This window comes from Poromitra crassiceps (genome assembly GCF_964638095.1).
Source record: "Poromitra crassiceps genome assembly, contig: HAP1_SCAFFOLD_229, whole genome shotgun sequence".
Taxonomy (NCBI): domain Eukaryota; kingdom Metazoa; phylum Chordata; class Actinopteri; order Beryciformes; family Melamphaidae; genus Poromitra; species Poromitra crassiceps.
In genome coordinates, this window is record NW_028152162.1 from 111,310 (window position 1) to 137,484 (window position 26,175).

General features: G+C 42.2%; 2 protein-coding genes across 6 annotated transcripts in view; one reads left to right on the forward strand and one right to left on the reverse strand.

Moving 5' to 3' along the window:
* The window catches only part of LOC310770796 (PDZ domain-containing protein 2-like), a 52,545-nt gene extending 27,178 nt beyond the window's left edge, over nt 1-25,367 (reverse strand). For all 5 annotated transcript variants that reach the window (XM_083663508.1, XM_083663507.1, XM_083663509.1 and 2 more), the window contains exons 1-2: nt 25,267-25,367; nt 1,339-1,521 (exon numbers count right to left, since the gene is read on the reverse strand). In XM_083663508.1, the coding sequence (XP_083519634.1) occupies nt 1,339-1,458 (120 nt within the window). In that variant the 5' untranslated portion in view covers nt 1,459-1,521; nt 25,267-25,367. The remainder of the gene's footprint in view (nt 1-1,338; nt 1,522-25,266) is intronic.
* Nucleotides 1,537-23,111, forward strand: LOC310770790 (Golgi phosphoprotein 3-like; the record flags this gene model as incomplete). The annotated part of the gene is made up of 5 exons (XM_083663495.1): nt 1,537-1,545; nt 3,339-3,574; nt 3,677-3,737; nt 13,756-13,870; nt 20,340-23,111. 5 exons carry the CDS (start codon nt 1,537-1,539, stop codon nt 20,762-20,764), a joined length of 846 nt encoding a protein of 281 aa, XP_083519621.1. The 3' UTR covers nt 20,765-23,111.
* Nucleotides 25,368-26,175: the final 808 nt, after the last annotated feature.

A 26,175-nucleotide genomic window follows, 5' to 3' on the forward strand; every position in this document is an offset into this window, starting at 1 on the left:
ATTTGTTTAGCATTCACGTTAGCTGTGGCTAGCGAACGTTAGCTCTGCTGACGTGGCCTACACAGGCAGCAGCAAATGAAACGTCCAGGGATTCTGTCTTTAACTCCAAAAACAACCCTCTAACTGCTAACCGGGAGCTAAGTCCGACTATAAACCATAATATCCGTATCGTTTCACCTTTGATTGATTTTTCTTACACCAGATTAAAGAAAACATGTATGTGATATTGACTGATGCCCTATTCGGTCATGGTTTATAGTGGGACTTAACATGCCTGGCCCATTCACTTCAATAGAACTGGCCCCAATGCTAAATTCAACACTAACATGTCTGTCAACATAAAGGCAAAAAGTGGGACGCCTTTAGACCCAGGGCCAGTCATTGCTACTGGTTAGGGTTAGTCAGTCATTGCTACTAGTTAGGGTTAGGGTTAGTCAATCATTGCTACTGGTTGTTCATGTAAAAGAGTAGCGAGGCAGGGAAACTAATGCTATTTCTTTATCTAACGTAGCACATTTCAAACATAATGGCACTTACTGGGCTTTACAAAAAACATATACAAGCCTATGTGTCATTCATTGTTGGGAGGGTTAGGCTACTTTTCAAATATATATTCCACTACAGAACACTGAATACATGCCCTAAAATGTATTTTGTAATGTATTCCATTAGAATACTCAAGTACCGGTACCTATTAGGAATACTTTGGAATACTTAGATTTAAGGTTTTAAGCTTTAAAACATTACATAATAATAATAATAATCATCATCATCATCATCATAATAATAAAAAATACTAATAATAAAAAAGAAAATGATAATAATAATAAAGACATGTATAAAAAAAAAGATACTTTAGTACTTTAGCATAAAGAGATACTCAACAACCCAAATCAGAGGTATCAGCTCAGCCATTGGTCATGTCAGTTTTTCAAAAAGGGGCGGGCAGGTTTGAGACTTTCGAATCCGCCCACTCCACATTTGGATAGGATGAACTTTTGTGGGGTGGGCAAATTTCAGAGCCAATGGCAGACCTCTGTGCAGTTCCTGCTCGCGCATGTGTGGTTTCATTCACAGCCAGCCTCCGTTGTAAACAGACTGCTCCTCCAAAACTGATCACAACAACAGCAGAGCCAGGGCAGGCTAGCCCTAGCCTAGCAACATAGATTGATAGTAAACTACCAGAAACACAGTTATCTTTATGATCTTTTAATAATGTTAGTAGAGGCAAATTTTAAGAAATTCCCTCAAGGCATTCCTGAGAGATCACGTTAACGAGCATGAGTTGTCATGATGGTGGTGGGAGTCTGCTATTTTAGAAAGGGGGGAAGCAGTTACCTTGTAGTGGTTGTTGTCATGACGGTGGTGGGAGTCTTGGTCAGGTCTTGTGGTCTGAGCCCTGAGCCAGTCCTGCAGCAGTGGGAGGAGGTTGTGGGCATTGTCCTGAGTGATGGGCATCCTGCCATCCTGCCAGGACCTGCAAGCACTTCAACAACCCCTGGTGTCTGCGTGTCAGGCCATCTATACACAACACAGATGGGAAAGGTACACTCATTGTAGAAGTACAGTTACACTTACTTGTGTAAAAAAATACTGGTAAAAGTAGAATTACTGATTCAACAGCACTTTGAGATTTATCTTAAATGAAAAGTACATGACAAATAAAATGTATTATTATTATTATGTCTACGCAAACAAAAGTAAAAAAAAAGTACAGGCTCTCAAATGTCTGTCGGCTGTTTCTGTGCAAAGCCAGGGATGTACACAGTCACGCCACCGACTTTGTCCCAGTCAGGTGTAAACGGTGTATAGGGCAGAGCTCATTCCTCTACACAGCAGCTGTGCTGTGGAACAGCCTGCCCACAAACATTAAGACTAGTTTATCTTTTTCCTCTTTTAAATCTTCTGTAAAGAGCTGGATCAGGAGCAGCAGATCCTGTTTTTTAGGTTTTTTTACTGACTGTTTTCATTAGGCCTTTTGTACTGCTTTTATTATTGTGTATCATATTTTTAGTCTCCCTTGTTTCTCCTTCCTCCAGCGTGGTGGACACACACACACACACACACACACACACACACACACACACACACACACACACACACACACACACACACACACACACACACACACACACACACACACACACACACACACCCACCCATAGTCTTTGACACCTGCACTTTAAAACATGCACTTATATTCTTACACACTCACACGCACCCATACATTCATTCACCAGTTCATATTCCACACTGACACCTCAAGGACCGCAAAGGAAATAAGCTTCTAGCTTTATTGTGTTTATCCTTTTGATGATGGTGTTTCTGACTGTATATCTAATGTATACATGTTTTTCATTATCAATAAAGATGTCAAAATCTAAATCAAAGGTTATGGAGTATTTATTTATTTATTTTTTATTTATTAGTTTAGTTGTACAGGGACAGTGCACATCAATCAACATTGCTGCAAATGTGCCAGTTTTAGCTGGATACCTAATTTTCAACTGCAGTCCCCTGGGCAAGGTGTTGATTGCCGGATAAAAACAGTAAAAACAAAGACGAATGTCAGATGTTGCCTAGTCTTCCTTGGCCGGCCCGTGGGTGGGTACGCCAATCACCAAGGTGTGCTCTGATGCAATCATCATCATGGTTGTAAAGGTATTTTTTTAACCCATTGATACCTGATGCATCCCTTTAAGACTGTGAACCACAGGAGGTACGGTGTTGCAGTGGTAAGCACTATCGCCTCACAGCTCGAAGGTCGTGGGTTCGATTCCCACCTGGGCCGATGTGAACACTGAAGGAATGCGTGCCCGTCCGCATGTCGTCGAGTGCCCACCACCCGGGTGGGGTCGGCAAAATGGCCTTTCTGTGTGGAGTTTGCATGTTCTCCCCGTGCCTCCCGGGGGTCTCCTTCATATAGGAACCCCCTTCACAAAAACATGCAACATCCTTGTTGCTTATATGGTTCCTCCTCTGATCGTTAAGGGCGCCTGTTCAGAGGGAACTGGTTGGAATAGCGTGAACCTCCCACGTGCTATGTCCTACCGGTGAAGCTTCCTCGGGCAGGTGAAAAGAAGCGGCTGACTTGACTGCCCATGTCTCGGAGGATGCATGGAATCAGTCTCGGCTCTCCCCAGATCGGCAGAGGATGGAGTAGCAACCAGGATTGAGTAATTCAAATGAGCACTAAAACGGGGGATAAAAATGGGATAAAAAAATCGGGGGGGGGAAATTAAGAAAATAAGACTGCGAACCACGTCACGCGGTTCGCGGTCTTGAAGGGATACACACACAAATGAGGGATATACATCTCCAGCACACTCACCTGGCAGGACAACACCACAAGCATCATCAAAAAAGCTCACCAGTGGCTGTACTTCTTAAGGAAGCTGAAAAGGGCGGGGCTGAACTCCAACATCCTCAGCTCCTTCTACAGGTGTGTGGTGGAGAGCACACTGACACCATGCATCACCGTGTGGTATAGCAGCTGCACGGTGGCAGAGAAGCAGGCGCTGCAGCGGGTGGTCAACTCCTCTCAGAGGACCATCGGCTGCAGCTTATCACCCCTGTCAGACATCTATAGCAGCAGATGCAGAGACAGAGCCCTCTGCATCATGCAAGACTCCACCCACCCTGCACATTAACTGTTTGTCCCTCTCCCCTCGGCCAGGAGGCTGCGCAGCATCCGGGCAAAAACCACCAGGCTGAGGAACAGCTTTCTCCTGGATGCTGTCAGACTGTTGTTCGACTCTGCCTGTGATTACTGCACTTTAAACAGATTAACTCTAAAATAATGCACTTTTTGAGAGATTTATCATGCTGCTACCCCATTGCTGCTGTCTTTTACTTCCCTTTAGTCTTTTAGTTGTTGTTGTTTTTAGTCTTTTTTAGTATGTTTTTATTGCTGTCCATTATTGCTGTCCATTGTTGTTTTAGCTGGTTGTAGTTTAGATTTTATTTATTTTAATGTAACTTAATAGAGCTGTTTTGGTTTTAGGTATTTATTCTTAATCCCTAATAGTTATATTTTTTATGCTATAGTTTTTAGGTTACTTAGTACTGAGACCTGAGTACTACATTTCGCTCATTATGTTTGGCATGATGAATGACAATAAAGTATCCTTGATCCTTACCACGGCCCCTCCATGTATTTCTCCTCACAAAAAGTGCTCCAGGGCAGCAGCGTTTTTTCTATGCAAAAATGCTAACGTTGTGAACATCCCCATACACAGCAGATAGGATACCCTAACCCTACCACTGCTCTCATACTAGATATTCTTACAGGCTAATGTGAAATTAACTGCTTAACACATTCACTGCCAGCCGTTTTTTTTTTACTGTAGGTAGGTTCTGCCAGAGGGTTTTTTTGAGGATTCTGGCTCATCTTTCAAGACCCGAGGATTCTTTTCTGCTAAGATTTTGTGAACACACAATATCTCAAAAGAACTAATAGAATGTGTGCTTTCTCTGTCTAAAAGAGTTAGTTTGTAGAGTTAGTAGTTATGTAAGCATTAGCAGTTGAATACAGCATGGTTTCAGCGTCAGAAAAATTATTCTGAGATAAACGGCTTTTTGTGAAATTCGATAGAACAGTCACTTTAACCATTCATTTTTGGCATCAGTAAGACGTCAGACATCTAAACAATAGTTTTGAACAGTAATTTCCTCCATAACAGCAGGAAACCCCCCTCTGCTTCCAACTCCTCCCTCCTTGTGTGTTCTTCTTGGCTGCAGCGGCCGTGTCACAAGCTCGTTTCTGTTTTGCTGCTGCTGTGCCTGTCTGCGCGGCCGCTCTTTGAGGAAGTCTGGATGGACTCGCTCGTTTCTTGGAGTTTTGGTTGAGAGCTTTGATGAAGCTTTTGCGATTCTGGTCATATTTATGCTGCGTGTTTCAAAGTGTGTTCCACCCGTAATCTATTATGCAAATTTGCAATCCCGCACCGCCAGCAATCAGCGCGAAAGTGAAAGCGTTTTCGCCATCCATTTTACTGTATGAGAACGGCTTCCTCGCGCTTTTCCCTCCAGTTTTGGCTCGCCTCTTTCTACTGTGGAGAGACATGTCGCCACTCAGTGGGTCGGTAAAATACATTATACACATTCAATACCTCCAATTCTGGTATAGGAGACGTCCCACCGTCAAAAAAAAAAAAATGATTTTTTTTTAACGTAAAAACACGTCATTGGCAGTGAACCGTTGGATTTTGTTTGACGTAAAAACACGTCATTGGCAGTGAACGTGTTAACATAGGAAAACTTTGGTTCCGTTTATGTTTCCACACAGACCCGAGCGAGTACCCGATTACTCATTCATAAGGAGAGTACTCGAGTATTTAAATAGCTTAAAATGCCCATCCCTACTGCTGAAGCTAAGCTTGCTGAGTTAGCTTGTCAAGACAAGGTTTCAGATTATGGCTAATCAGTGGGAAATGGAGGAAAAGGTTTATGGGCCCCATTGACAAATAAAGGCTCCTATCTGAAGGAAGGAATCTGGTTGAGCCTTTATTTTTGTGCTGAACTATGGAGCGCTCACTGTGGCAGATATAGACACAGAACCAGGCTACCATGGGACCACAGTTAAATTACTATCCAGAGCTCTCAGCTCGGGCTTCAAATAAACTGTTTGGCTTTGTGGTGCCATCTGGCTCTGCTATTTCTATGGGCTTTAACTCAAAGCAAATGCTGCCAGGGAAGCTTTGTGGAAGACTGAGGCAAACATACAGAAAACATCCCAATCCTCCTCAGTCACAGGTGCTGCTCAAAGACAAATAAATGCCTTCTATTTCCATTTTTCATTTGTGGATTTTGATGGATTGTTTTCACTTCTGTTTCATTAAATTTAACAGAACTGACAGATCGCCTAGGGCCAAAACCCTAGGCTCGCCCGCTGTGCGGGCTCGCGTGCACGCAGCTCAGCCGCTGCGCAGCCCCGCCCGCAGCTTGGCTGCTGCCTGGCCTCACCTGCTCTATTGACATGTGCAACACACATTTGCTCAACTTCACATCACTGATGACATCGCTGTCACTGATGATGTCACAATCCCTATTACATCACTGTTGATTTCACCATGCCTATGACATCATCAGTGCGTATGACATCATCAGTGATGTCAACTTGATGGTCAACAATGATGTCACTGATGACATCACCGATGATGTCATAGACATTGTGACATCATCAGCGGGACAAAAACACAGTCCACTTGCTCCCTTTTATATAACTAGCCATCTCACGCGCCACAAGTGCTCGATTCCTAGTCGCTATCAGCCTCGCCCACCCTGCAGCTCGTCGAGCTAGCCATGCAGCTGACATACGCAGCTCGGCCACATGGGCTCACATGCTCTTATGACATCCCTGATGATCACATGCTCTTATGACATCACTGATGAATGACATCACTGATGATGTCACAACTTCCATCTTATGACATCACTGATGACATCATCAGTGATTTATGACATCAATGATGACATCATCAATGATGTCACTATGACATCATCAGTGGGACAAAAATGTAAACAGAGAACAGAGCCTACACTGCAAAATTTAGGCCATGTTTAGACGACAACAGTCTGCATAAAACAGCAAACTCGCGTTGCGTTCTCACCTTTTATTTCATGTTTATACACAGCGTTTGTGATAACGATTTGCGTGCAGACTGAAGCCGCAGAAATCTCAGAGCAGCATCAAGTGAGTCAGAATAACATTGAAGCTTCTGGTTAAAACAAAATAATGGTCATTAAATAAACTAATAGCCTTATTGATGCATGTTGCAACGTTTTGTGTGTGTGATCCGAAATATACAGAAGACAACACAGGCAACTAATAGGGCTGGGTCGGTTTGAAAATTTTAAAACCGGTTCGATATTGCTGTCTAAACCGGATCGAACCGGTATACCGATTTTTTTTGTAATTAAAAAAAAAAAAAAAAAAAATTCAAGCAGGGCTCCCGAGTGTGGCCCATAACTGTCTGTAGTGCAACTTCAGTCCACCTGATAGCGATAATACACCTCTAAGCTGGTATTGTCAACCAGCAATGATACTGAATAAAAAGAAGCAGGACACCTGTGTAACAAACACACCCTGTATTTATTTCTCATAACTATTCAGCTCAACTTTTCTTCTAAACATCAAAATAATAAATGAAATAAGACTTCTGCCTATAGTGCAACTTGAGAAAAAGGCTAATAAAAACACAAGCAGTGCAATCAGAATGGATTGGCTTACAGCTGAGCTGCCTTATAAACTTCAAAACTCACAAATTCACACAATATAGGGCCTAGGCATGGGTCGGTTTGAACATTTTGAAACCGGTTCGATATTCCCCCAAAAAACGTATCAAAGCGGCTGCAGTTGGTGGCGATAATGCACCTCTAAGCTGGTATGCTGCCAACCAGCACGAACACTGAATACAAATAAGCAGAACCTTTTAACTGTAACAACACACTGTTTTTATTTCTCATAACTATTCAGCTTAACTTTTCTTCAAACATCAACATAATAAACAAAATAAGACTTTTGCCTACTAGTGCAACTTGAGAAGAGGCTAATACGAACAATAGTGCAATCAGAATGGACTGGCAAAAAAACTAAAAAAAAAAACTAAATTTTTTTTTTTTTTTTTTTTAGGTTTTTTCGGTTTGCACGTGATCAAACCGGTTTGGGCTCGTATACCGAACCGAACCGGTAAAACCGGAAATCGACCCATGCCTAGCAACTAAAAGTCAATTTTAAGACGTAGCCCTGATTTTTATTGACCCAGTTATAATTATGGTTATATAATTTTAATTTGAAGATAAAAATGCTTAGCTTCTTCTATTCTGTCTATTTCTAACGGGCTTGATTTAACTTTGTAGGATTAAACTTTTAATTAATTTAATGATAGAGTGACACAGAAGTCACCAATGGTAATAAACTGCTCCAGATTGGATTACAGAATAAAACCCCAGTGAAGCAACATAAAAAAGACCAGTTTTCATTGGGGCACAATTGAGTTTCAATTATTCAATGCGGGAGACAGTGATTAATAGGCTATGTGCAACGTTAGTAGCGGGCACTTAACTCAGATTACCGTATGTGTTTTTAGCAAATCGTTATCACGTTTGTTGAATGTCAATGCGACTCATTGTGCCTGTGCCATAAGCCTGTATAGTATTGGGCTAGTTCAATGCTCATATTGCCTACCATTGTCTTCCATGTTGAAGGGCGGCTGTGTCATCACTTGAATTGCATTTCTCCACTTTACACAGCAACAGAGGGGCAGCGTTATCAAGAATTCCACTCTGGGACCTGTTTTCATTTTTTTGCGTTTTCATGCCCCAAGAACGCCATCACCGTGTAAAAGGAATGCACTAAAAAAGTTTGCAATTTTATGCAGGGAGCGTTGCCGTGTAAACAGGGCCTTAGATAGATAGATAGATAGATAGATAGATAGATAGATAGATACATACATACATACATACTGTACATACATACATACATACATACATACATACATACATTAGGGATGGGCGCGAGTACTCGGGTACTCGAGCACTCGTTCATAACGTCAGTACTCGAGTAACGTTTCTGCTCTTCGGGTACTCGCCCCACTCCCCACCCCTTTAAAAATGGTCTAGAAGATCTACGCACGCATCATCATGTGGATCTGGAAGCATGAACTGCACGGGCGTCAAGTCAGCCAGAATGTACAAGTACGTCATCCGCTTTGTTGCTTTCAAAATAAAACGCTTATTGTAACGTAACCTTATTTATTTTGAGTAATGCGTTACAGCCACAGCAGTAATGCGCCTATTCCAAGCGTGACACGTGCTGAAGCTCGAGTAACGTTTCTGCTGTTCGGGTACTCGCCCCCGGGCTGGGTATCGTTCAAAATTTTTCGATATCGATACCATTTCGATACTTGGATTTCGATACCGGTTCCTGAACGATACTTTTTTCGATACCAATTTTTAGAAAAATCAATTTTAACAAAAATAAAACTGCATTACACATTGAAATTATTTTACAAATCTTTAGTTTTCCCCCCATCTTAAGTTTTACAGCAGAAAAAAATAAAACCTACTGTATTTAACATAACTTTAAGTTCTCTAAACGTATTGCCGTCCCTACAAAAAATATTGGAAGTACTACAAAGGAAAGAAATGTAAAACAAATAAATCAGTGGAATAGTTTTCAGTGCAAAACAGAGAGTTGCAAATCAGGGTTTAATGCTCACTGATGCAACAGAACTCTATTCTTGTCCAAACTGATGAGATGGCTCCACTTCATGCATGGAAGACTAGTTGAGCATTGACTAGCCTATCAATATAGCCAATGGCACAAAGTGAATCCCATTTATATTCAACAAACTATCATGACATCAGCGTTTGTTAACGAGTTGCTAAAAATACATAATGGGCGATAACGTTTGCACATAACGTTAACGCTAATTAATTAAACATTAACGCTAGTGTTGCAGATCAGTGTTTAATGCTCACTGCTGCAACAGAACGTCATTCTTGTCAAATCTGACGAGACAGCTCCACTTCATGCATTCACTGACTAGCCAATCAATATAAATGAATCGCATTTACATTCAACAAACTATCATGACATCAGCGTTTGTTAACGAGTTGCTAAAAATACACAATGCCCGCTTGCGCATAACGTTACGGCGGCAATTAATTAAACGATCTGCTAGCTACAACTCACAGCCAGATGCATGGTTTGTCAGACTGAGGGATCTGATAACCGCTAACTTGCGGTAAGCTGACCCACCTCTCAATTATTTCTCTTATCTGTGGAAACCAGTCCGTGTTGTTTCTGTTTCTTTTCCTGCTTTTCATCATCTTCGCCATATGGTACTCCAGGATAGGAGTAGCTTCTTCTTCTTCTTCTAGTGTTTTATGGCGGTTGGCAAACAACTTATGGTGCATTACCGCCACCTTCTGAAATGGAGTGTGGATCAGAATGGTTTCCTAAAACACTACACTATCCTGACTATATTCTTTTACTTAGTCCAGTTTCTTCTAGAAATGAAAATATATCCCTATATCCCACATTCCCTGAATTCAACTGCAATATTGCTTTTAAATCCAGCTTGATACTATTGCTCTCCAATCTGTTGTTGAGGATCTGTCTTTCCTGTTGATAGTATGGACAATAGGAGTAGCTTGAGTGGCTAACTTCTTGTATAATATATCCGCACCGCACGCCTGGCACAACAAACACACCGGCTAAAGTGGGCGTAACGTTTCCTGCATGCCTCTACATGACAGCCAATCACCAGCCGTATTAGAGCGCGCGTGCAAGCATGTCGCATGCTTATAGGCTCAATGACGCTGTTTTGTTTTGGTATCGAAAATTGGTATCGATTGACAAGGGAGGCTTCGATACCCCTTAGTATCGATGTTTCCATTTCGGTGCCAAGTAAGTATCGAAACTCGATACCCAGCCCTACTCCCCACCCCTTTAAAAATTGTCTAGAAGATCTACGCACGCATCGTCATGTGGATCTGGCAGCAACCAGCAGCAACTGCACGGCCGGGCGTCAAGTCAGCCAGAATGTACAAGTACATCATCCGCTTTGTTGCTTTCAAAATAAAATGCTTATTGTAACCTTATTTATTTTGAGTAATGCGTTACAGCCACAGTTTCACACCATATAACATCACAACGAGTATTTTGATACAAGGATGCTGCTTCATTCGTTGAAATACCTTTTCTCTTCCAACGTGCATCAATAAGCTATTTACTTTTGTTTAAGTAACATTATTTTGAAAGTTTTAACCGGAAGTTTTCCAGCTCTTCCCGAAAATGGTGGCTGGAGATATTCTCCCGAATGAGAAGCACGCTTCTTCATAGCGCACGCCCGATAAAACTCATTCAAAACGTTGCACTAGTTTACTGACTACACTGTCGTTTCCCATAACGTTAGTCACAAGAAATGTGGAGAAAGAATCACTTTTTGGGAGACAATCGCTTCATGGTGATCACTATTCAGCTGCAGCTAGGGTTGCCAACCGTCCCTTAAAATACGGAATTGTCCCGTATTTGTAAACAAAAAACGTGTTCCGTATTGAACTGATACGGGACGCGCTTTGTCCCGTATTGGAGAAACAATGCAGTGCAAAGAGTGACGGGCTATTTGTATTGAGTGAGAAACTCTGTAGCTGCTGGAGCTGCTCTGCCCCTCAGCCTGTGTGGTGTCATGTTACGTCCAACTACCCTAGAATGCGCTTCTCATTGATTGTTGTGAGTCACGACTAATGAGAAGCGATGTCAGCATTACTAGATTCAACTAAACTCTGACGACAGCACATTGAGTAAGCTATTTACATTGTATCTAATCTATAGTAGTAACATGCCATTTTGTTGTGTTCAGAAGATTTAATCTGAAATCTAAAATGTTTTTTCACTAATGATTTAAACTGCCAGGTTTGTTCTATTCAAAAGAATATGTAACGTTGCTGTTTGCACTGTTAAAAGAAAATGTAATGAGTAGATGCGAAGTTGCATTACCGGTAGGCCATATCAAAATACCGTTTGCACTACTGTTTATTGTTCTTTCTTAAAATACAGCTGTTTTAGCCTATTAAGAATGAGAAACCTCTGTTTTGCAATGCCCAAATAAAATTCTTGAATGATAATCTAGGAATAGGCTATACGTGCAAAAATAAAAAAACTGATCAAATTCAGGTTTGCTTGTCTTAAAGGAGAATTTAATTTTTTTTTAACCTGGAGCCCTCTCCTCACATTAATTATTATCTGACGACTCACCCAGTGTTCTTCTCCGCAGCGTTTTTTTCCGTCTTAGGCGTTGTTTTGAGATCAATAGTGTGCAAGCCAGTCCTAGAATGGAGCTCCGTGGGGGCCACGTGGCAGCATGCTTTTCATCCATGTAAATAGACAGTTTTATTCCCGTTTTCGACCCATATCGTCATAGTCTGATCCCTAAAGAATTGTTTTGGTGTTATAAAAAAGTGAATCAGGCTCTTCCAGCCAAAGTCTCTCCAGGTCAGTGAGTTCGTGACAGAGCAATGAGCCTCCCAAGCCTGAAGCCACACCTCCTCCGGTACTTCCACACTCAAATCCTTTTCCCAGCGCTGTCTCACATAATCTGTTGAGTTTTTATTCATTGATGTAATGGCGCTATACAGTTTACCGATAATTCTTCTTGTATCTTCCCCGTTATAAGCTTCTATAAAAGTGTGGATCAATCTTGAGAGAATTACAGGTTCGGGCCCTCTAACCTCCTTCAGAAAATAATGACGAGGGAGGTACGGTAGTGCAGTGGTAAGCACTATCGCCTCACAGCTCGAAGGTCGTGGGTTCGATTCCCTCCTGGGACGATGTGAACGCTTAAGGAATGCGTGCCCGTCCGCATGTCCTCGAGTGCCCACCGCCCGGGTGGGGTCGTCAAAAGGGCCTTTCTGTGTGTAGTTACAGAAGAAGAAGCACATCTGGCAGGTTATAGTTGACTTGCGGCCAGTTTGTTATGTTCTTAGTTAGCCTAGCCTAGCAGATATTTATCTGATTTCAAGATTATGGATGATTTATTTGAATTCGATGGCTGCACGTATTTATTTGAGTCGGTCCGGAATAGCGTCATGGATTACAATCTGAGGGGGGGCTCAGATTGTAATCCATGACGCTATTCCGGACCGACCCAAATCAGGAGCTGCTATGGACAGCAGAGCCAGGATGAACACACTGTGCCAAGGTAATACATAATTAATTTCCTTGTTGTCGGGATGATATAATAAGGATATGAGCCGCTGTGTCGGAAAATAAGCTATTTATAGTACGTAAATATAAGCATTTCACATGCCCCGTATTTCTCGTTTGTAGCTGGCAATCAAAACTGATTATCGTTTCTGCTGATGCTAATAAAACCGAACTTCTCAGGGTGACTTAAAAATAATATTTAAAGCTGGAAATAAGGTCCAGGTTGTAAAAAAAAATGTAATTCTAAAAAAACGAAATTCTAAACGTAACGGCCCGGTACACACATCTTGCGTCTGCTGTGCGTCTGCGTGGCGTTACCTGTTGATTTTCATTTCGGCGCCCATGTTAACAGGTTACAGCAGCCACACCACCGGCATGAGACGCGCATCTCAGGCGCATGTCTTGCGAGGCGTGAGACGCGCGTCATCTAGAGAATAGAAGCGACGCCTATTTTTTCTGCTTACCGCGCGCGTGTCTCTAGCGTGTCTCTACACAAATAGACATTAAAATTATATTTTACAGGGGCAGCCACAGCCAAACAAGGCTCGTTTTGATTTGAGACAGGAGGAGGAGGTCACAGCTGCAGTTCTCCTGCCCTCTGAAAACCACATACAGTACATAGGCTACAACGTGGCTTCGTTCCTCCCCTCCCCTCCCCACACACACACACACACACACAAATCAATACTGCCTCGATTATGAAGTGAGCCCAAGCGATCTTCAGTTAAAATCATCATTGTATTGTTTAGCCTATAGCAAATTTAATAAAAGGTAAACTCTATAGGAAGAGAGTTGGCAGACAGACAGCAACGCAGCAGCTGCAACGCAGCAGCCACGCTGCCTGTATGGATGCCGCGGGCGTGCCAGCAGCAGCCCCCACGCCACGCACACGCACTAGGTAGGTAGACGCAAGATGTGTGTCCCGGCCGTAACCCTCACTGCATCTGTATTGTTATCCGATTTCAACATCTGTCATTGTCATATGAGGGACTAGATCTCGACTGCTGTAGTTGTAATTGCCTGTGGTCATATTTCATATCCAGGTGATCTGTAAGTCTGATGCACCGACAGGCGATGTGCTCCTGGACGAAGCCCTGAAACACATCAAAGACACCCAACCACCAGAGACTGTGCAGAGCTGGATCGAACTGCTCAGTGGTGAGTCAAGCTCCTTCAGTGGCCTTCTGCAGTAGTATCACATTAAACAATTATTTGGACAGTTTTGCATCAATGCACATCTTACAAAAACTAATTAATGGGCCAATTCACAATTCATATATATATATGTATGTATGTATATATATATATATATATATATATATATATATATATATATATATATACCGGTATATACTGTGTGTATATATATATTTACACACACTATATATATGTGTATATATATATATATACACACACACACACACACACACACACACACACACACACACACACTATATACAGTATATATGTATATGTATATATATATACTGTGTGTATGTATGTGTATATATATATATATACAGTATATATACTGTATGTGTATATATATTAGGGCTGTCAAACGATTCATTTTCTTAACACATTCACTGCCAGCCGTTTTTTTTTTACTGTAGGTAGCTTCTGCCAGAGGGTTTTTTTGAGGATTCTGGCTCATCTTTCAAGACCCGAGGATTCTTTTCTGCTAAGATTTTGTGAACACAAAATATCTCAAAAGAACTACTAATAGAATGTGTGCTTTCTCTGTCTAAAAGAGTTAGTTTGTAGAGTTAGTAGTTATGTAGGCATTAGCACTTGAATACAGCATGGTTTCAGCGTCTGAAAATTTAAGCTGAGATAAATAGCTTTTTGTGAAATTCGATAGAACAGTCACTTTAACCATTCATTTTTGGCATCAGTAAGACGTCAGACATCTAAACAATAGTTTTGAACAGTAATTTCCTCCATAACAGCAGGAAACACCCCTCTCCTTCAAACTCCTCCCTCCGTGTGTGTTCTTCTTGGCTGCAGCGGGCGTGTCACAAGCTCGTTTCTGCTGCTGCTGTAACCTCGCGTCACCAGGCTCACTGCTTTGCTGCTGCTCCTGTCTGCTGGCGGCCGCTGGGCAAGTCTGGATGGGCTCGCTCGTTTCTTGGGGTTTCTGTTGAGAGCTTTGATGAAGCTTTTGCGATTCTGGTCTTATTTATGCTGCGTGTTTCAAAGTGTGTTCCACCCGTAATCTATTATGCAAATTTGCAAAACCCCACCGCCAGCTCCCAAGCGCGAAAACGAAAGCGTTTTCGCCAATCCATTTTCATGAGAATGGCTTCCTCACACTGCTTTTTGCTTGCCTTCCTCTAGTCTGGAGAGCACTGTCGCCACTTAGTGGGTCGGTGGAATGGGTTGTACACGTTCGGTGGCTCCAATATTTTTATAGGAGAATATAGGTAAAAAAATTTTTTTTTTTTTTTTTTGATGACTCAACTCGTCATTGGCAGTCAACCGTTGGATTTTTTTGGACCACTCAACTCGTCATTGGCAGTGAACGTGTTAATCGTGATTAATCGCGATTAATCGTGCGATTAACTATAATTAATCGCGATTAATCGCATCTTTGTATCGCATGTTTAAAATGCTATTATTTTGCATTGCAAAGCATTTTTAATTAGATATTACTAATTATTACCAGTGTGTCGTGATTGGGAATCAAATGAATGCAAATAAATGTACTTTGTGATCTTGAATTTTAGATTTATTTTCAATTCAATAGAAATGCAATGTAGTCAGGAGGTCACAAAATGTCTACAAAATGCATCTTGAATAGAAAATAAATGCACAATAATTGTAAACACGCTCCAGAACCGATACTTCCGGCGGTGTCGCTGTGGAGCAGTCGAAACCCAAAATGACACAGCCGAAGAAGGCTGTATCTGAGCTAGAAACTTTGGCACTTCCATGTGAATAATGGCTCAGTATTGGAAACTGTATATTGATAACGTGTATATCGCGTGATGCCATTGGAGCCGACCTCCCAGTGGTTAGAGGACCCGCGCATCCGAGACTCCGAGTCTCGCACTAGCTAGCTGGCCGCTGGCTACTTTTAGGTGATCGCTCGCTTCAAACTCGATGGACTTCGGTGATATTTTAATTCCGTTTTACACAAGGTGCAAACTACGGCTCTTGACTTATCCACTGTGCCATTTGGGAAGTAAAACGAGCCATTTAAAAGCGTATTGCTGTCGTTCTCTTCCATGCCTGCCTGCACAAGCAGGAGACAGGAAACCGAACGGCTTGACTACAAGTACGGTGCGAGGAAGGGACAAAATAGCGGCATGCGATTAACGCGATAAAAAAAAAACGCGTTATGATCGGCGCGCATTAACGCGTTAACGCTGACAGCCCTAATATATATATATATACTGTATATTTATATATGACATTCACATTGGATGCACATTGCACATGCAACATTGCGTATCTGATTAATATGACATATTTGGGTGATGTACCCCATCAAATTGCTGTAGTGGGCTGTTTTAAAGCTAGATCAAAGTTTCTGGTGTCATCTGAATGGAAGAATTACTAAATTTGAATATGAAAAATATAAATGTTGCTATAATAAACTTTGATTACCAGTTCTTTTCATCAAATTATTAGCTATAATTGGGAGTGATGGTGTTACAGTAGGCTACTGGTGGAAGTGCACGGTCACAATCTGGCCCTCTGGTAGCGAGGATTGTTTTTGTGGCCCTCTCTATCATCAAAGTTGCCCATCCCTGGCATAAAAAGTCATGCATGCATGACATTTTGCAGTAAGTATGCTGGAACATAGGGGGAAGTATCGAGGGAAGTGACAAAATAAGATTCTGGGGCTTGCTGCAATTCTATTTTAAGATTTCGCCCACAAAAATACAAAAAAAATGCTGTCCGTTTCACAAATTCTCCTAAAAAATGATTATTTTCCAGCACTTTATGGTGAATATCACTTCCTCACTTGTATTTAGAAAACTGCCAAAGTTCATAAGCTTCAATTTGAGCCCAAGATGAAGTTCCTACCTCAGAAATTACACTTCCTTTGGCTGAAATTCTGCACTATACCTCAAATCAGAGAAAACTGAATTTTCAGTCACTGGCCGTCCAGGTGATGTGAAAATGATGTTCACTTTTTCATCAAAGCATGAAACTTGGTGAACTTGTACAATTTAGGGCTCTGAACATTTTCAGAAAGGGAGCCATGTGGCCCGCCTACGCAGCAGTCAAGCGCCGGGATTGGCCAGGAGCGAGTCTTTTATTCCCTTTTGACAGCTCGGATCTCCCACATCACAAACACTGCGCCCAGCCCGGCGATTTCATTAACGGCCCCGAACAAAATTATTTTCGCTTGTGAAACAAGCGAAAATAAATTTTTAGGTGATATTATGATGCATGGTGATATTAGGTGACGCTAAGCTAACATCTAAAGCCTACCTTTAGACAGTATCTCCGATGGTTGGATTAGCGCTTTGGAGCAGACAAGTTGTGAAACAAGCGAAGGCATGAAACTAAAGTTTCATGCTTTTATGAAAAAGTGAACATCCTTTTCACATCACCTGGACGGCCAGTGACTGAAAATTCAGTTTTCTCTGATTCTCTATAAATATGTAATTGTATGCATAAAATAAGCATATAATTACATATTTTAGAAACATAGGAACACAATACAGATATCAATACATTTAGAGGAAGCAGGAGAGGCTGAGCTCATCATTAAGTCCATTAGGCTCCACCGTATTCAGTGTGTGAATCCAGAAGGCTTCACGCCTCAACAGTTTTGTGACAAATATTAAGGCCGGGGAGATGAAGCAGCGCTTCTCGGACAGAGGGTATGCCAAGACTGACATCGCGGCAGCCTATGAAAGAGCTGTGCGCACCCCGAGAACCCGCCTCCTCAACAAAACTGTCTGTATTACACCCGTACAGCCACGCCTCTGCTTTGCCACCGAGTTCTCTCCCATCAGCGGAGCCATCAAACAGATCATGATGAAACACTGGCACATTCTTCAGTCGGACCAAATCATGAAGTCCCTCTGTACTGATCCCCCCCGAATCGCCTTCAGGCGAGCCCGATCACTGAGAGACAGGTTAGTACACAGCACCATGACTGCACCCCCCTCTACTCTCACCTGGCTACAACCCCCTCCCTCGGTTTTCTACAGATGTGGCCACTGTACTCATTGCTCAAACTGATCGGACACAAAACATTTCCTTCACCCCCGGACTGGTAAAAAATATCCAGGTTTCGATATTGTCACAAAACTGTTGAGGCGTGAAGCCTTCTGGATTCACACACTGAATACGGTGGAGCCTAATGGACTTAATGATGAGCTCAGCCTCTCCTGCTTCCTCTAAATGTATTGATATCTGTATTGTGTTCCTATGTTTCTAAAATATGTAATTATATGCTTATTTTATGCATTGATCCTCTACCCCCCCCCCCCCTCCCCTTTCCCCCTCCCTCCCTCCCACCCCACCCCAACCCCCCTGACCAAGTGCTGTCACAGGATTGGCTTATTAATTGACCACCCCCCATCCCGTCTAACCAATTGCAAACTGCCTTGTGTATTGGGGAGGTATATTTAAACTGCTGTCATTCTGTCATTCCTGTTTGACCCTGATGAAGACGCGTTGCGTCGAAACGTTGGTGCACTTAACCTATTAAAAGAAACCTTCTCACCAGTGACCCGTGTGCTCCAGATTCTTCCTTTGCTGTGACAGTCCCATGAGACTCAGGTCCCACACACAGTCCCATGAGACTCAGGTCAGGCAGATGGAGGTCAATAGAGGCGCTTCCATTTCTCTCTGTATGATATAATAATATTAGCCTGATGCTCCGTCTGCATCTGTTCCAGCCTGTTGTGCAGCTGGATCTCGCTCAATACTGCATCAATTTAAAAAATGTCTGCTCTGGTTTAGGGCTGGGCGATATGACGATAGATATCGTTTTCATGATAGAAAATGTATTTCGTTTCATATGATGCTCTATCATCGTGTATATCGTTGTGTTGCAAATCACACTTTATCGCAATATTGTCCGTCATTTGGACGACGCTGTGCTTTCGTCATTCTGTTTTCACACACGCACCAGACTCTTGTCAACAATGATTATGAGTGACACAAATCAGCCGGTGAGTAGAAAGAGCAGGGAAAAGTTAGCTCCACTCTAGTCTCACGTAGTCAGACCCACCGTCGACTCATCAAGCTTCCACGTCTGGCACTGCCGTCCGCCTAGTCTACCCAGGCATTTGCGCTGTGTTAAGTCCATGTTTCATCCATATTTTTTGGCAAAACATCTCTCGTCCTCCCAAGGAAATCCATTGAGGAGCCGAAAACCAAACGTCTAGCTTGCTAAAGCTAGCTAGTTAGCTTTAGCTTCCTTGGGTGAGAGTTGTGTTGGATAACCGGGAAATCACGAAGTGGAGCATTTTTGTTCCTTTAAACTGGTTTTATGCTCACACGAAATCGCCGGCGCTGACTGCGCTGATGGTGTCGCCGCAGCTCGGCGGAGGGTGCGTACAGCTGCTCGAAAATGTGACTCCGCGGCGTCAATGCGGACGTGACGTGACCAGCACGAGAGCTGTGATTGGACATACTTGTTGTGAGGAATGAGGAAATGCAATTTCCTCATTTAACAGTGCTTGTCCCTCATCTAGCAAAGCCTTCTGCAGGCTCACCGGAATGAGTTTTGAAATGGAGGGACAATAAAATGTCCCTCCACCGACATGATTGCAAGTTCTTGGTAAACAACACGATAGCATCATATGTAATGGACATGAGTGAACCACAAGCCACCTAGTGTTTTAGAGGTGTACCACAGCCAACGTGCTGAGTTACGTTCGACTGCAAGGCTCCAAGTCGAGGCTGCGCAGAACCCTGTCAGCACCTTTATAAACAAGCTGAGAGAACTGGACTAAACTATAAATAACTTATTCTGCTGAGGAAGGCTTACGCCGAAACGTCCATTGTCACTGCTGCTGCTTGAAGGTATTAAAAAACCCCAAAAGGATTTATTTTGAGTGCTGGCTTTTTGTCCTTCTGTTTATTGTTTGCGCCTTGCACCGTAATTTTTTGAAACTTTTGAGAGTGCTCACCAGTCGTGACTTTCAGTCACTGACTCTTTGGACAGCTCTAATGTAATCTTTGAAAATTGAGCTGGTGGTGTGGTTCAGTTTGTGTTTCATTCTACTGCCCTGCAACTCATTATACATTTGTTTGGGTTGTAAAGAATAGCCAATATTAGCCATGCATATCTGTATTCTGAATGCATGTATCATTTGTGGGATTTGACTGACAAAATTTTAACTGGTTTAACTGCTACATAAATAAATGGCCATGTGGTAATTTTTTATAAACTATCAATTGAATTTACAAAAAATATGCTATATCGTGATATATATCGTTATCGGGATATGAAATGACCTATATCGGGATATGAGATTTTGGTCATATCGCCCACCCCTACTCTGATTAGTTAGTTAAACATAACACATAATAATAATAATTATATGGTCCAGGTTGAAAAATACTGAAATTCTCCTTTAAAAGTTTGATGGGGGAAAACTGCTATCCCAGCACTAGTGTTAACAGTCTTGCTGTGTTTGTGGTCCATCTCTAGGAGAGACATGGAACCCGCTGAAGCTCCACTACCAGCTGAGGAACGTGCGTGAGCGTCTGGCCAAGAACCTGGTGGAGAAAGGAGTCCTGACCACAGAGAAGCAGAACTTCCTGCTGTTTGACATGACCACCCACCCTCTGACCAACAGCTCCATCAAGCAGAGGCTTGTCAAGAAGGTCCAAGAGGCCGTACTGGAGCGCTGGGTGAATGACCCTGCCCGCATGGACCAGCGTCTGCTCGCTCTACTCTTCCTCGCTCACTCCTCTGATGTCCTGGAGAACGCCTTCTGCCCCCTGCTGGACGAGCAGTATGAGCTGGCCATGAAGAGAGTGCGCACGCTGCTGGAGCTTGAGCCAGAGGCAGAGAGCCTCAAGCCCAACACCAACCAGCTGCTGTGGGCTGTGGTGGCTGCCTTCACCAAGTGAGACAGACCAAAACAGCTCTTCCTGGTGGTGTTCAAGTCTCAGTGCACGTTGAGGTAGGACTAGAGAGCCAAAGTCGACACCCCCTTCCGGGTTAGGCATATGAACCAAGAGATTCATCCACCATTTTATGTCCCAAAGACGTTTTGTAAAATGCTTATGGAAATAGTTTTACTTTTTTGTTTGTTTTGGTCCGAGTGAAATGTTCTATGGCAGGGATACTCAACTTGCTTTGCCCGGTGGGCGCTTTTGCAAAGTGACAGGAGGGCAGGGGCCGGTTAATAAACAATAGGAAGAAAAAGCCAGCACTCAAAAAGTCCTTTTAAATATTTAATTTACCTCAGTAAGGAGCAGTACAACACATACATGTTTCCTCAGTGTGGTCGGTTAATAAACAAACATTATTAATAATTTTTCTTTTTTTCTGTAGCGGATTCTAGGTTTCTTGGGTGCCAGCTGGAGTTTTGTCTGACAATCAAAGCAATAATCAGAGTGATAATGCAAACACCGTTCAATATAAATCCAATGTGAAAACCATTCACACAAAAGAAAAATATAATTTACAGGCAAGGCCAAATAATCAAACAAACTACCGGTAGATGTTTTTCACCAAAAATAGTGTTTTGTTTTTAAATAAATAATACCGATAAACAAAAGTTAGAAATTCAATTTGTTCACTTCATTTCAGTTCTCAAATCTGTTCAGAGTAAACCCTTGCCCCAAACAAATCAATAAAGGATCTCTCCAAAAAGAAAATTAACCAAACATCTCCGACTTTGTGCACACAGGACAGTTATACTTAAGTTAAATGCCGGGCGGCAAGCAGGCGGCAATATTTGACAATTTAGCTGGAGCTCAGTCAAACTTTATTTAACATTAATTTTCATTGTGAATTAGAAAATGGTTGGGGGGCCACTCTACACCCTATCGCGGGCCACAAGTTGAGTATCACTGTTCTATGGTCTCTCTCTCCTGATTCTGAACATAGCTGAATTGCTTGGTTTGATGGAGTAAAACTATTTTTATGAGCATTTTACAAAATATCTATGGGAAAATAAATGGCGGATGAAATCTCTTGGTTCGTATGCCTAACCCGGAAGTGGACGTGACTTTGGCTATGAGACTACTGGCCTCAACACAGTGACCTGACTGACTGACTGACTGAGTGGAGCCCTGCCTTAGGATTGGCAGTGGGCAGCTCAACATACAGTTTGTCCCTCTCTGTTGACTCTCTCTTTTCTTTGTAGATATCTCTTCTTGTTTCTCCCTCTCGCTCCTCTTTGTACCAGATCGTCGATGCCTTTCTGGCTAAAAGAAAAACAGGAACTCTTGGAGCTTTGATCACAATGTTTTTGATGATGGAGAAGGGAGAGGCCAAGATGTTGATTTTTGATGTTGATTTTTGTTCTTTCTTTCCTATTGGTCACATTTCCCCCCCAATGATTCTTCAAAGTATGTACAGTATGCTAAAGTGTACCAGCTAACTAGCTAACTCACCTCAAAATATAACATGGTGTACATGTACAACACCATGTACAGACCATAGATATCTAGGAATGACATTAATGCATTTTCCTGACAGTTCTTCAAACAATTTCTTCTTCCAAACGCGATTGAAGATTTCCTTTATTTTTTCTCTTCTGTTTATGAAAGCTGCTCTTAAGACAGTTTATGGGCTTTTTTAATCTGCTCTCCAGGCATTTTCTGTGACTGTGACGTTTCTTGGAGACGGTGTTTCGTCTTGGAGACAACGTAAAAACTGACATGGCATGTCAATCTGAAAAGATGAATATATAAAATAACAAGATAAAATGTGTGAAAGTCTAGATTTCCCTGGTTGTATTAGGGATTCTAATCTAGAAATAGTGATGTCTGAGGGGAACAGTTGAAAGCTAACATAATTTTAACCTGGATCCAGAGGTTAAAATTCCCTCTCAATCTGTAATCCATGGATCACAAAGTGCTTTACATACAGGAAATAAGTGGTGCTTTACATACAGGAAATAAGTGGTGCTTTACATACAGGAAATAAAAACAATAGGGGGCGCTAAACAATTCAGTTGAAGCAGTGGGATATGGATGTATGTTTCTAAATGCATGGTTCTCTGACTGACAAGCAGGGGTATGTGTTGCATTACCTGTTTAACCATGCTGGTCATTATAATTCTGTTGGATTGTTGGTTGAATATTGATTTTTGATAGCCTTTTAGGCCAATGGCCATGCTAAGCTACAGTATGCCTGAATCCAGCACTATCAATGATGTTCATCTCCCACTGTCTAAAATAAGGGTTTACATAACTGAAATAAGGTTTACACAGCCTGAACTGTTTCATTGTTAAATTTAGATTAGTAAAGAACTGTTACTGATATGTAGTGTATGCCAATTCATGTTTAGTGGGTATTATGAATGCAATGATTTGATTGTAACAAGTTGTGGCAACAATGTGGATGCTTTGAATATTTGAACTGTACCTTTATTTTTGGTTTAATTAATATTAATTTAAGATTAGCCAATTATGGAATTATGGTCTGAACTTTACAAAGACTAAAACATGTTCTTGTCCACCATGTCTTTTACAGTTTGATGGACTTAATAAGTCCAAGGATCATCCAACTTTCTCAACACTTAAATAAACAATTAAGCAGGTAAACCCTAAATGTAAGTTGTGTCAGTCTACTAGTTTTGTGACATCTGGATCAGAATGTTAGGAACTTCAGGTATCTAAAAGAACGTAGGTATCTATGCTATACATTACATACATATGGTATAGGTATTTATTTATGTAAATCAATGAGCTGGCTGTTTCATCACTTCCAGATGAGAGCGGGACATTTGGGGGGGGGGGAACATAATTCTAAGATGACTGAAATATTAATGTCCAAGAGCCATCAGATGGTATTTGAGATACAGCGTACTCACAAACACAACACACATTGGAATATTGTGCCAACTGAGCGCTGATTGCATGAGCAGGACTATACAGTAATAGCATTTCACTTGGGTTTGTGTCTATAAATGTGCAGGATGGGGTGGGGGGGAATCTGAACACTTAAAAATTATGTAGACTTTCAATTTGAGTTAAAATATGAAAATCACCAAAAACAGAGTTGCTAGGTTTTCACATGACAATAGCGATATGTACTATAGAGACAGTCCGCATGTCTGGGGAATGCCCATACAGGCTCTAGGAATGCCCACAATAGACGCTGGTTAGCCGGCTCAGCCTGGCTGGGGGCGTGGTCAGGGTGGGGTAAAAACCCCCGTTCTATCCATTCAGCAAAGTTAGAATTTAGCCGATAGCCCAGCCCAGGCAGACACGATTGGGGATTTAATCACCGCAGTAAACGCACATCTGAGCAGACATCTTGTGTTCTGCTCTAGAACCCCCGAACCTGTAGTTTAGAGCCGCAGCAGCGTCTTTTGGTGAGTCAGCCCATGAGCTATATCGGTGGTTTTACTCCACTCGCGGCCAGCCGTTTAACATCTTGTGGGCGTTCCCAGACATGCGGACTGTCTCTATGTCGATACGTCAATGTGTTTACTCAGTGCACCAGGTGTCCGGACAGCACCTCCTTGCAGATGGGCTTGTTGAATCTGTCTGTGCCAGCAGACTGAGCTGGCCAGGGAGAAGAAATCACACCTGTGTGTCATGACCCAAATTATGACCATATATGGGATCTAATTGATGCAAGCAGGGGGGTGCACTCCAGGTATATACCTGGGCACCAGACAAAGCGCGCACCATGTGAGATCCATCCATTGTTCCACATCCCCTTTCCCCAAGTCTTAGGTTGTAACTTATAGGCAATAAAAGAAAATAATTGTGAAAATGCCAAGAACTGTCTGAGATCATCTTTCCTGCACTTACAGGGCTGCTCCGCCAGGGTAAGCGAGAACTCACAGGCCTCCAGAGCTACGTTCTCATGGGTGTTTCATCACTTCCAGATGAGAGCGGGAAAGTTTGAGGAGGAAAACTTAAAGGAACACTCCGCCCATTTTCAAACAGCTTTGTATCATTAGAACATCAGTAGTACGGTATATCAGAAAACTGTAAACTGTTTTGACAGTTATTGAGTGTTAAAGTGTGGACCAGTGACATCACTGGTCCACACTAACTCAAATTAATAACTAATTAACTCAAATCAACTCTCAATAACTGTCAAACTAGATGAATGATCAATAGTTTGACAGTTATTGAGAGTTGATTTTAGTTAATGAGTTATTCATTTGAGTTAGTGTGGACCAGTGATGTCACTGGTCCACACTTTAACACTCAATAACTGTCAAATTAAATGACAGACTTCAAAACCGTTTACAGTTTTCTGATATACTACTGATGTTCTAATGATACAAAGCTGGTTGAAAATGGGCGGAGTGTTCCTTTAAGCCGACTCAAATATGAATGTGGTGCAATTTGTTTTCACTTACAACTCAACACAGAGAGGTCTGATGATAACATGTCCCAGACACATCAGTTGAGTGGGGATTTGTGTCCACGCTTACCTGGATGATGCTGTGCATGTGGGCGGACCTCCAGCAGCATGACCAGAGCCCAGCACACATTCTTCCTCACCTCAGAGTCCTCATCTGCTGCCAGCGCAAACAGACTCTGGGAGGGGAGATCAGCGTGAGACACAAGACAGAGGAAGGAAGGAGGAGACAGGAGATCAGCGTGAGACACAAGACAGAGGAAGGAAGGAGGAGACAGGAGATCAGCGTGAGACACAAGACAGAGGAAGGAAGGAGGAGACATGAGAATCAGGCAGTGTCAAAGTGAGGGAATAAGACAGACATGCTCTGTTACGCCTAACCACACAAAATATTAACGTGGTTATGTCTCCCATCTGAACTTGAGCGCACAGCTGATAGGTATGTGGTTTGTTTACATGGCGTAACACTGTGCGCCTTTACGCACAGCAGGTCTGATCCACGTTCACTCATACAGTGGACTAAATTATCACCTGCCAAACAGAGTATGGTAGCGCTTCACAGATGACACACATGTGCAGTTGGCGACTGCACATGTGTCGGAGGATGCATGTGCTCATCTACAACTCTCCCAAGATGGGCAGAGAAGGTGAAGCAACAACGGGGACAGCAGAGGGAAAGAAATCTGAAAAAATAAAATAGGCTGATTGGTCCAGTATGATGCGAGATCGACTGAAAATAAGCAGTACAGCTGATGACAGTCTGCTTTGCTTTTCTCATTGTTGAACACTACTCTTGTCACTCAGTCTACTTTGTGAAATCAGAAATCTGGATCAGAAATGTTAGGAACTTCAGGTATCATTGTAAATCAATGAGCTGGGTGTTTCATCACTTCCAGATGAGAGCGAGAAAGTTTACAGAAGGAAAACTTAAATCTGACATGAGTGAAATATGAAAACTCACCTCTATGAAGGTGTCAATGTT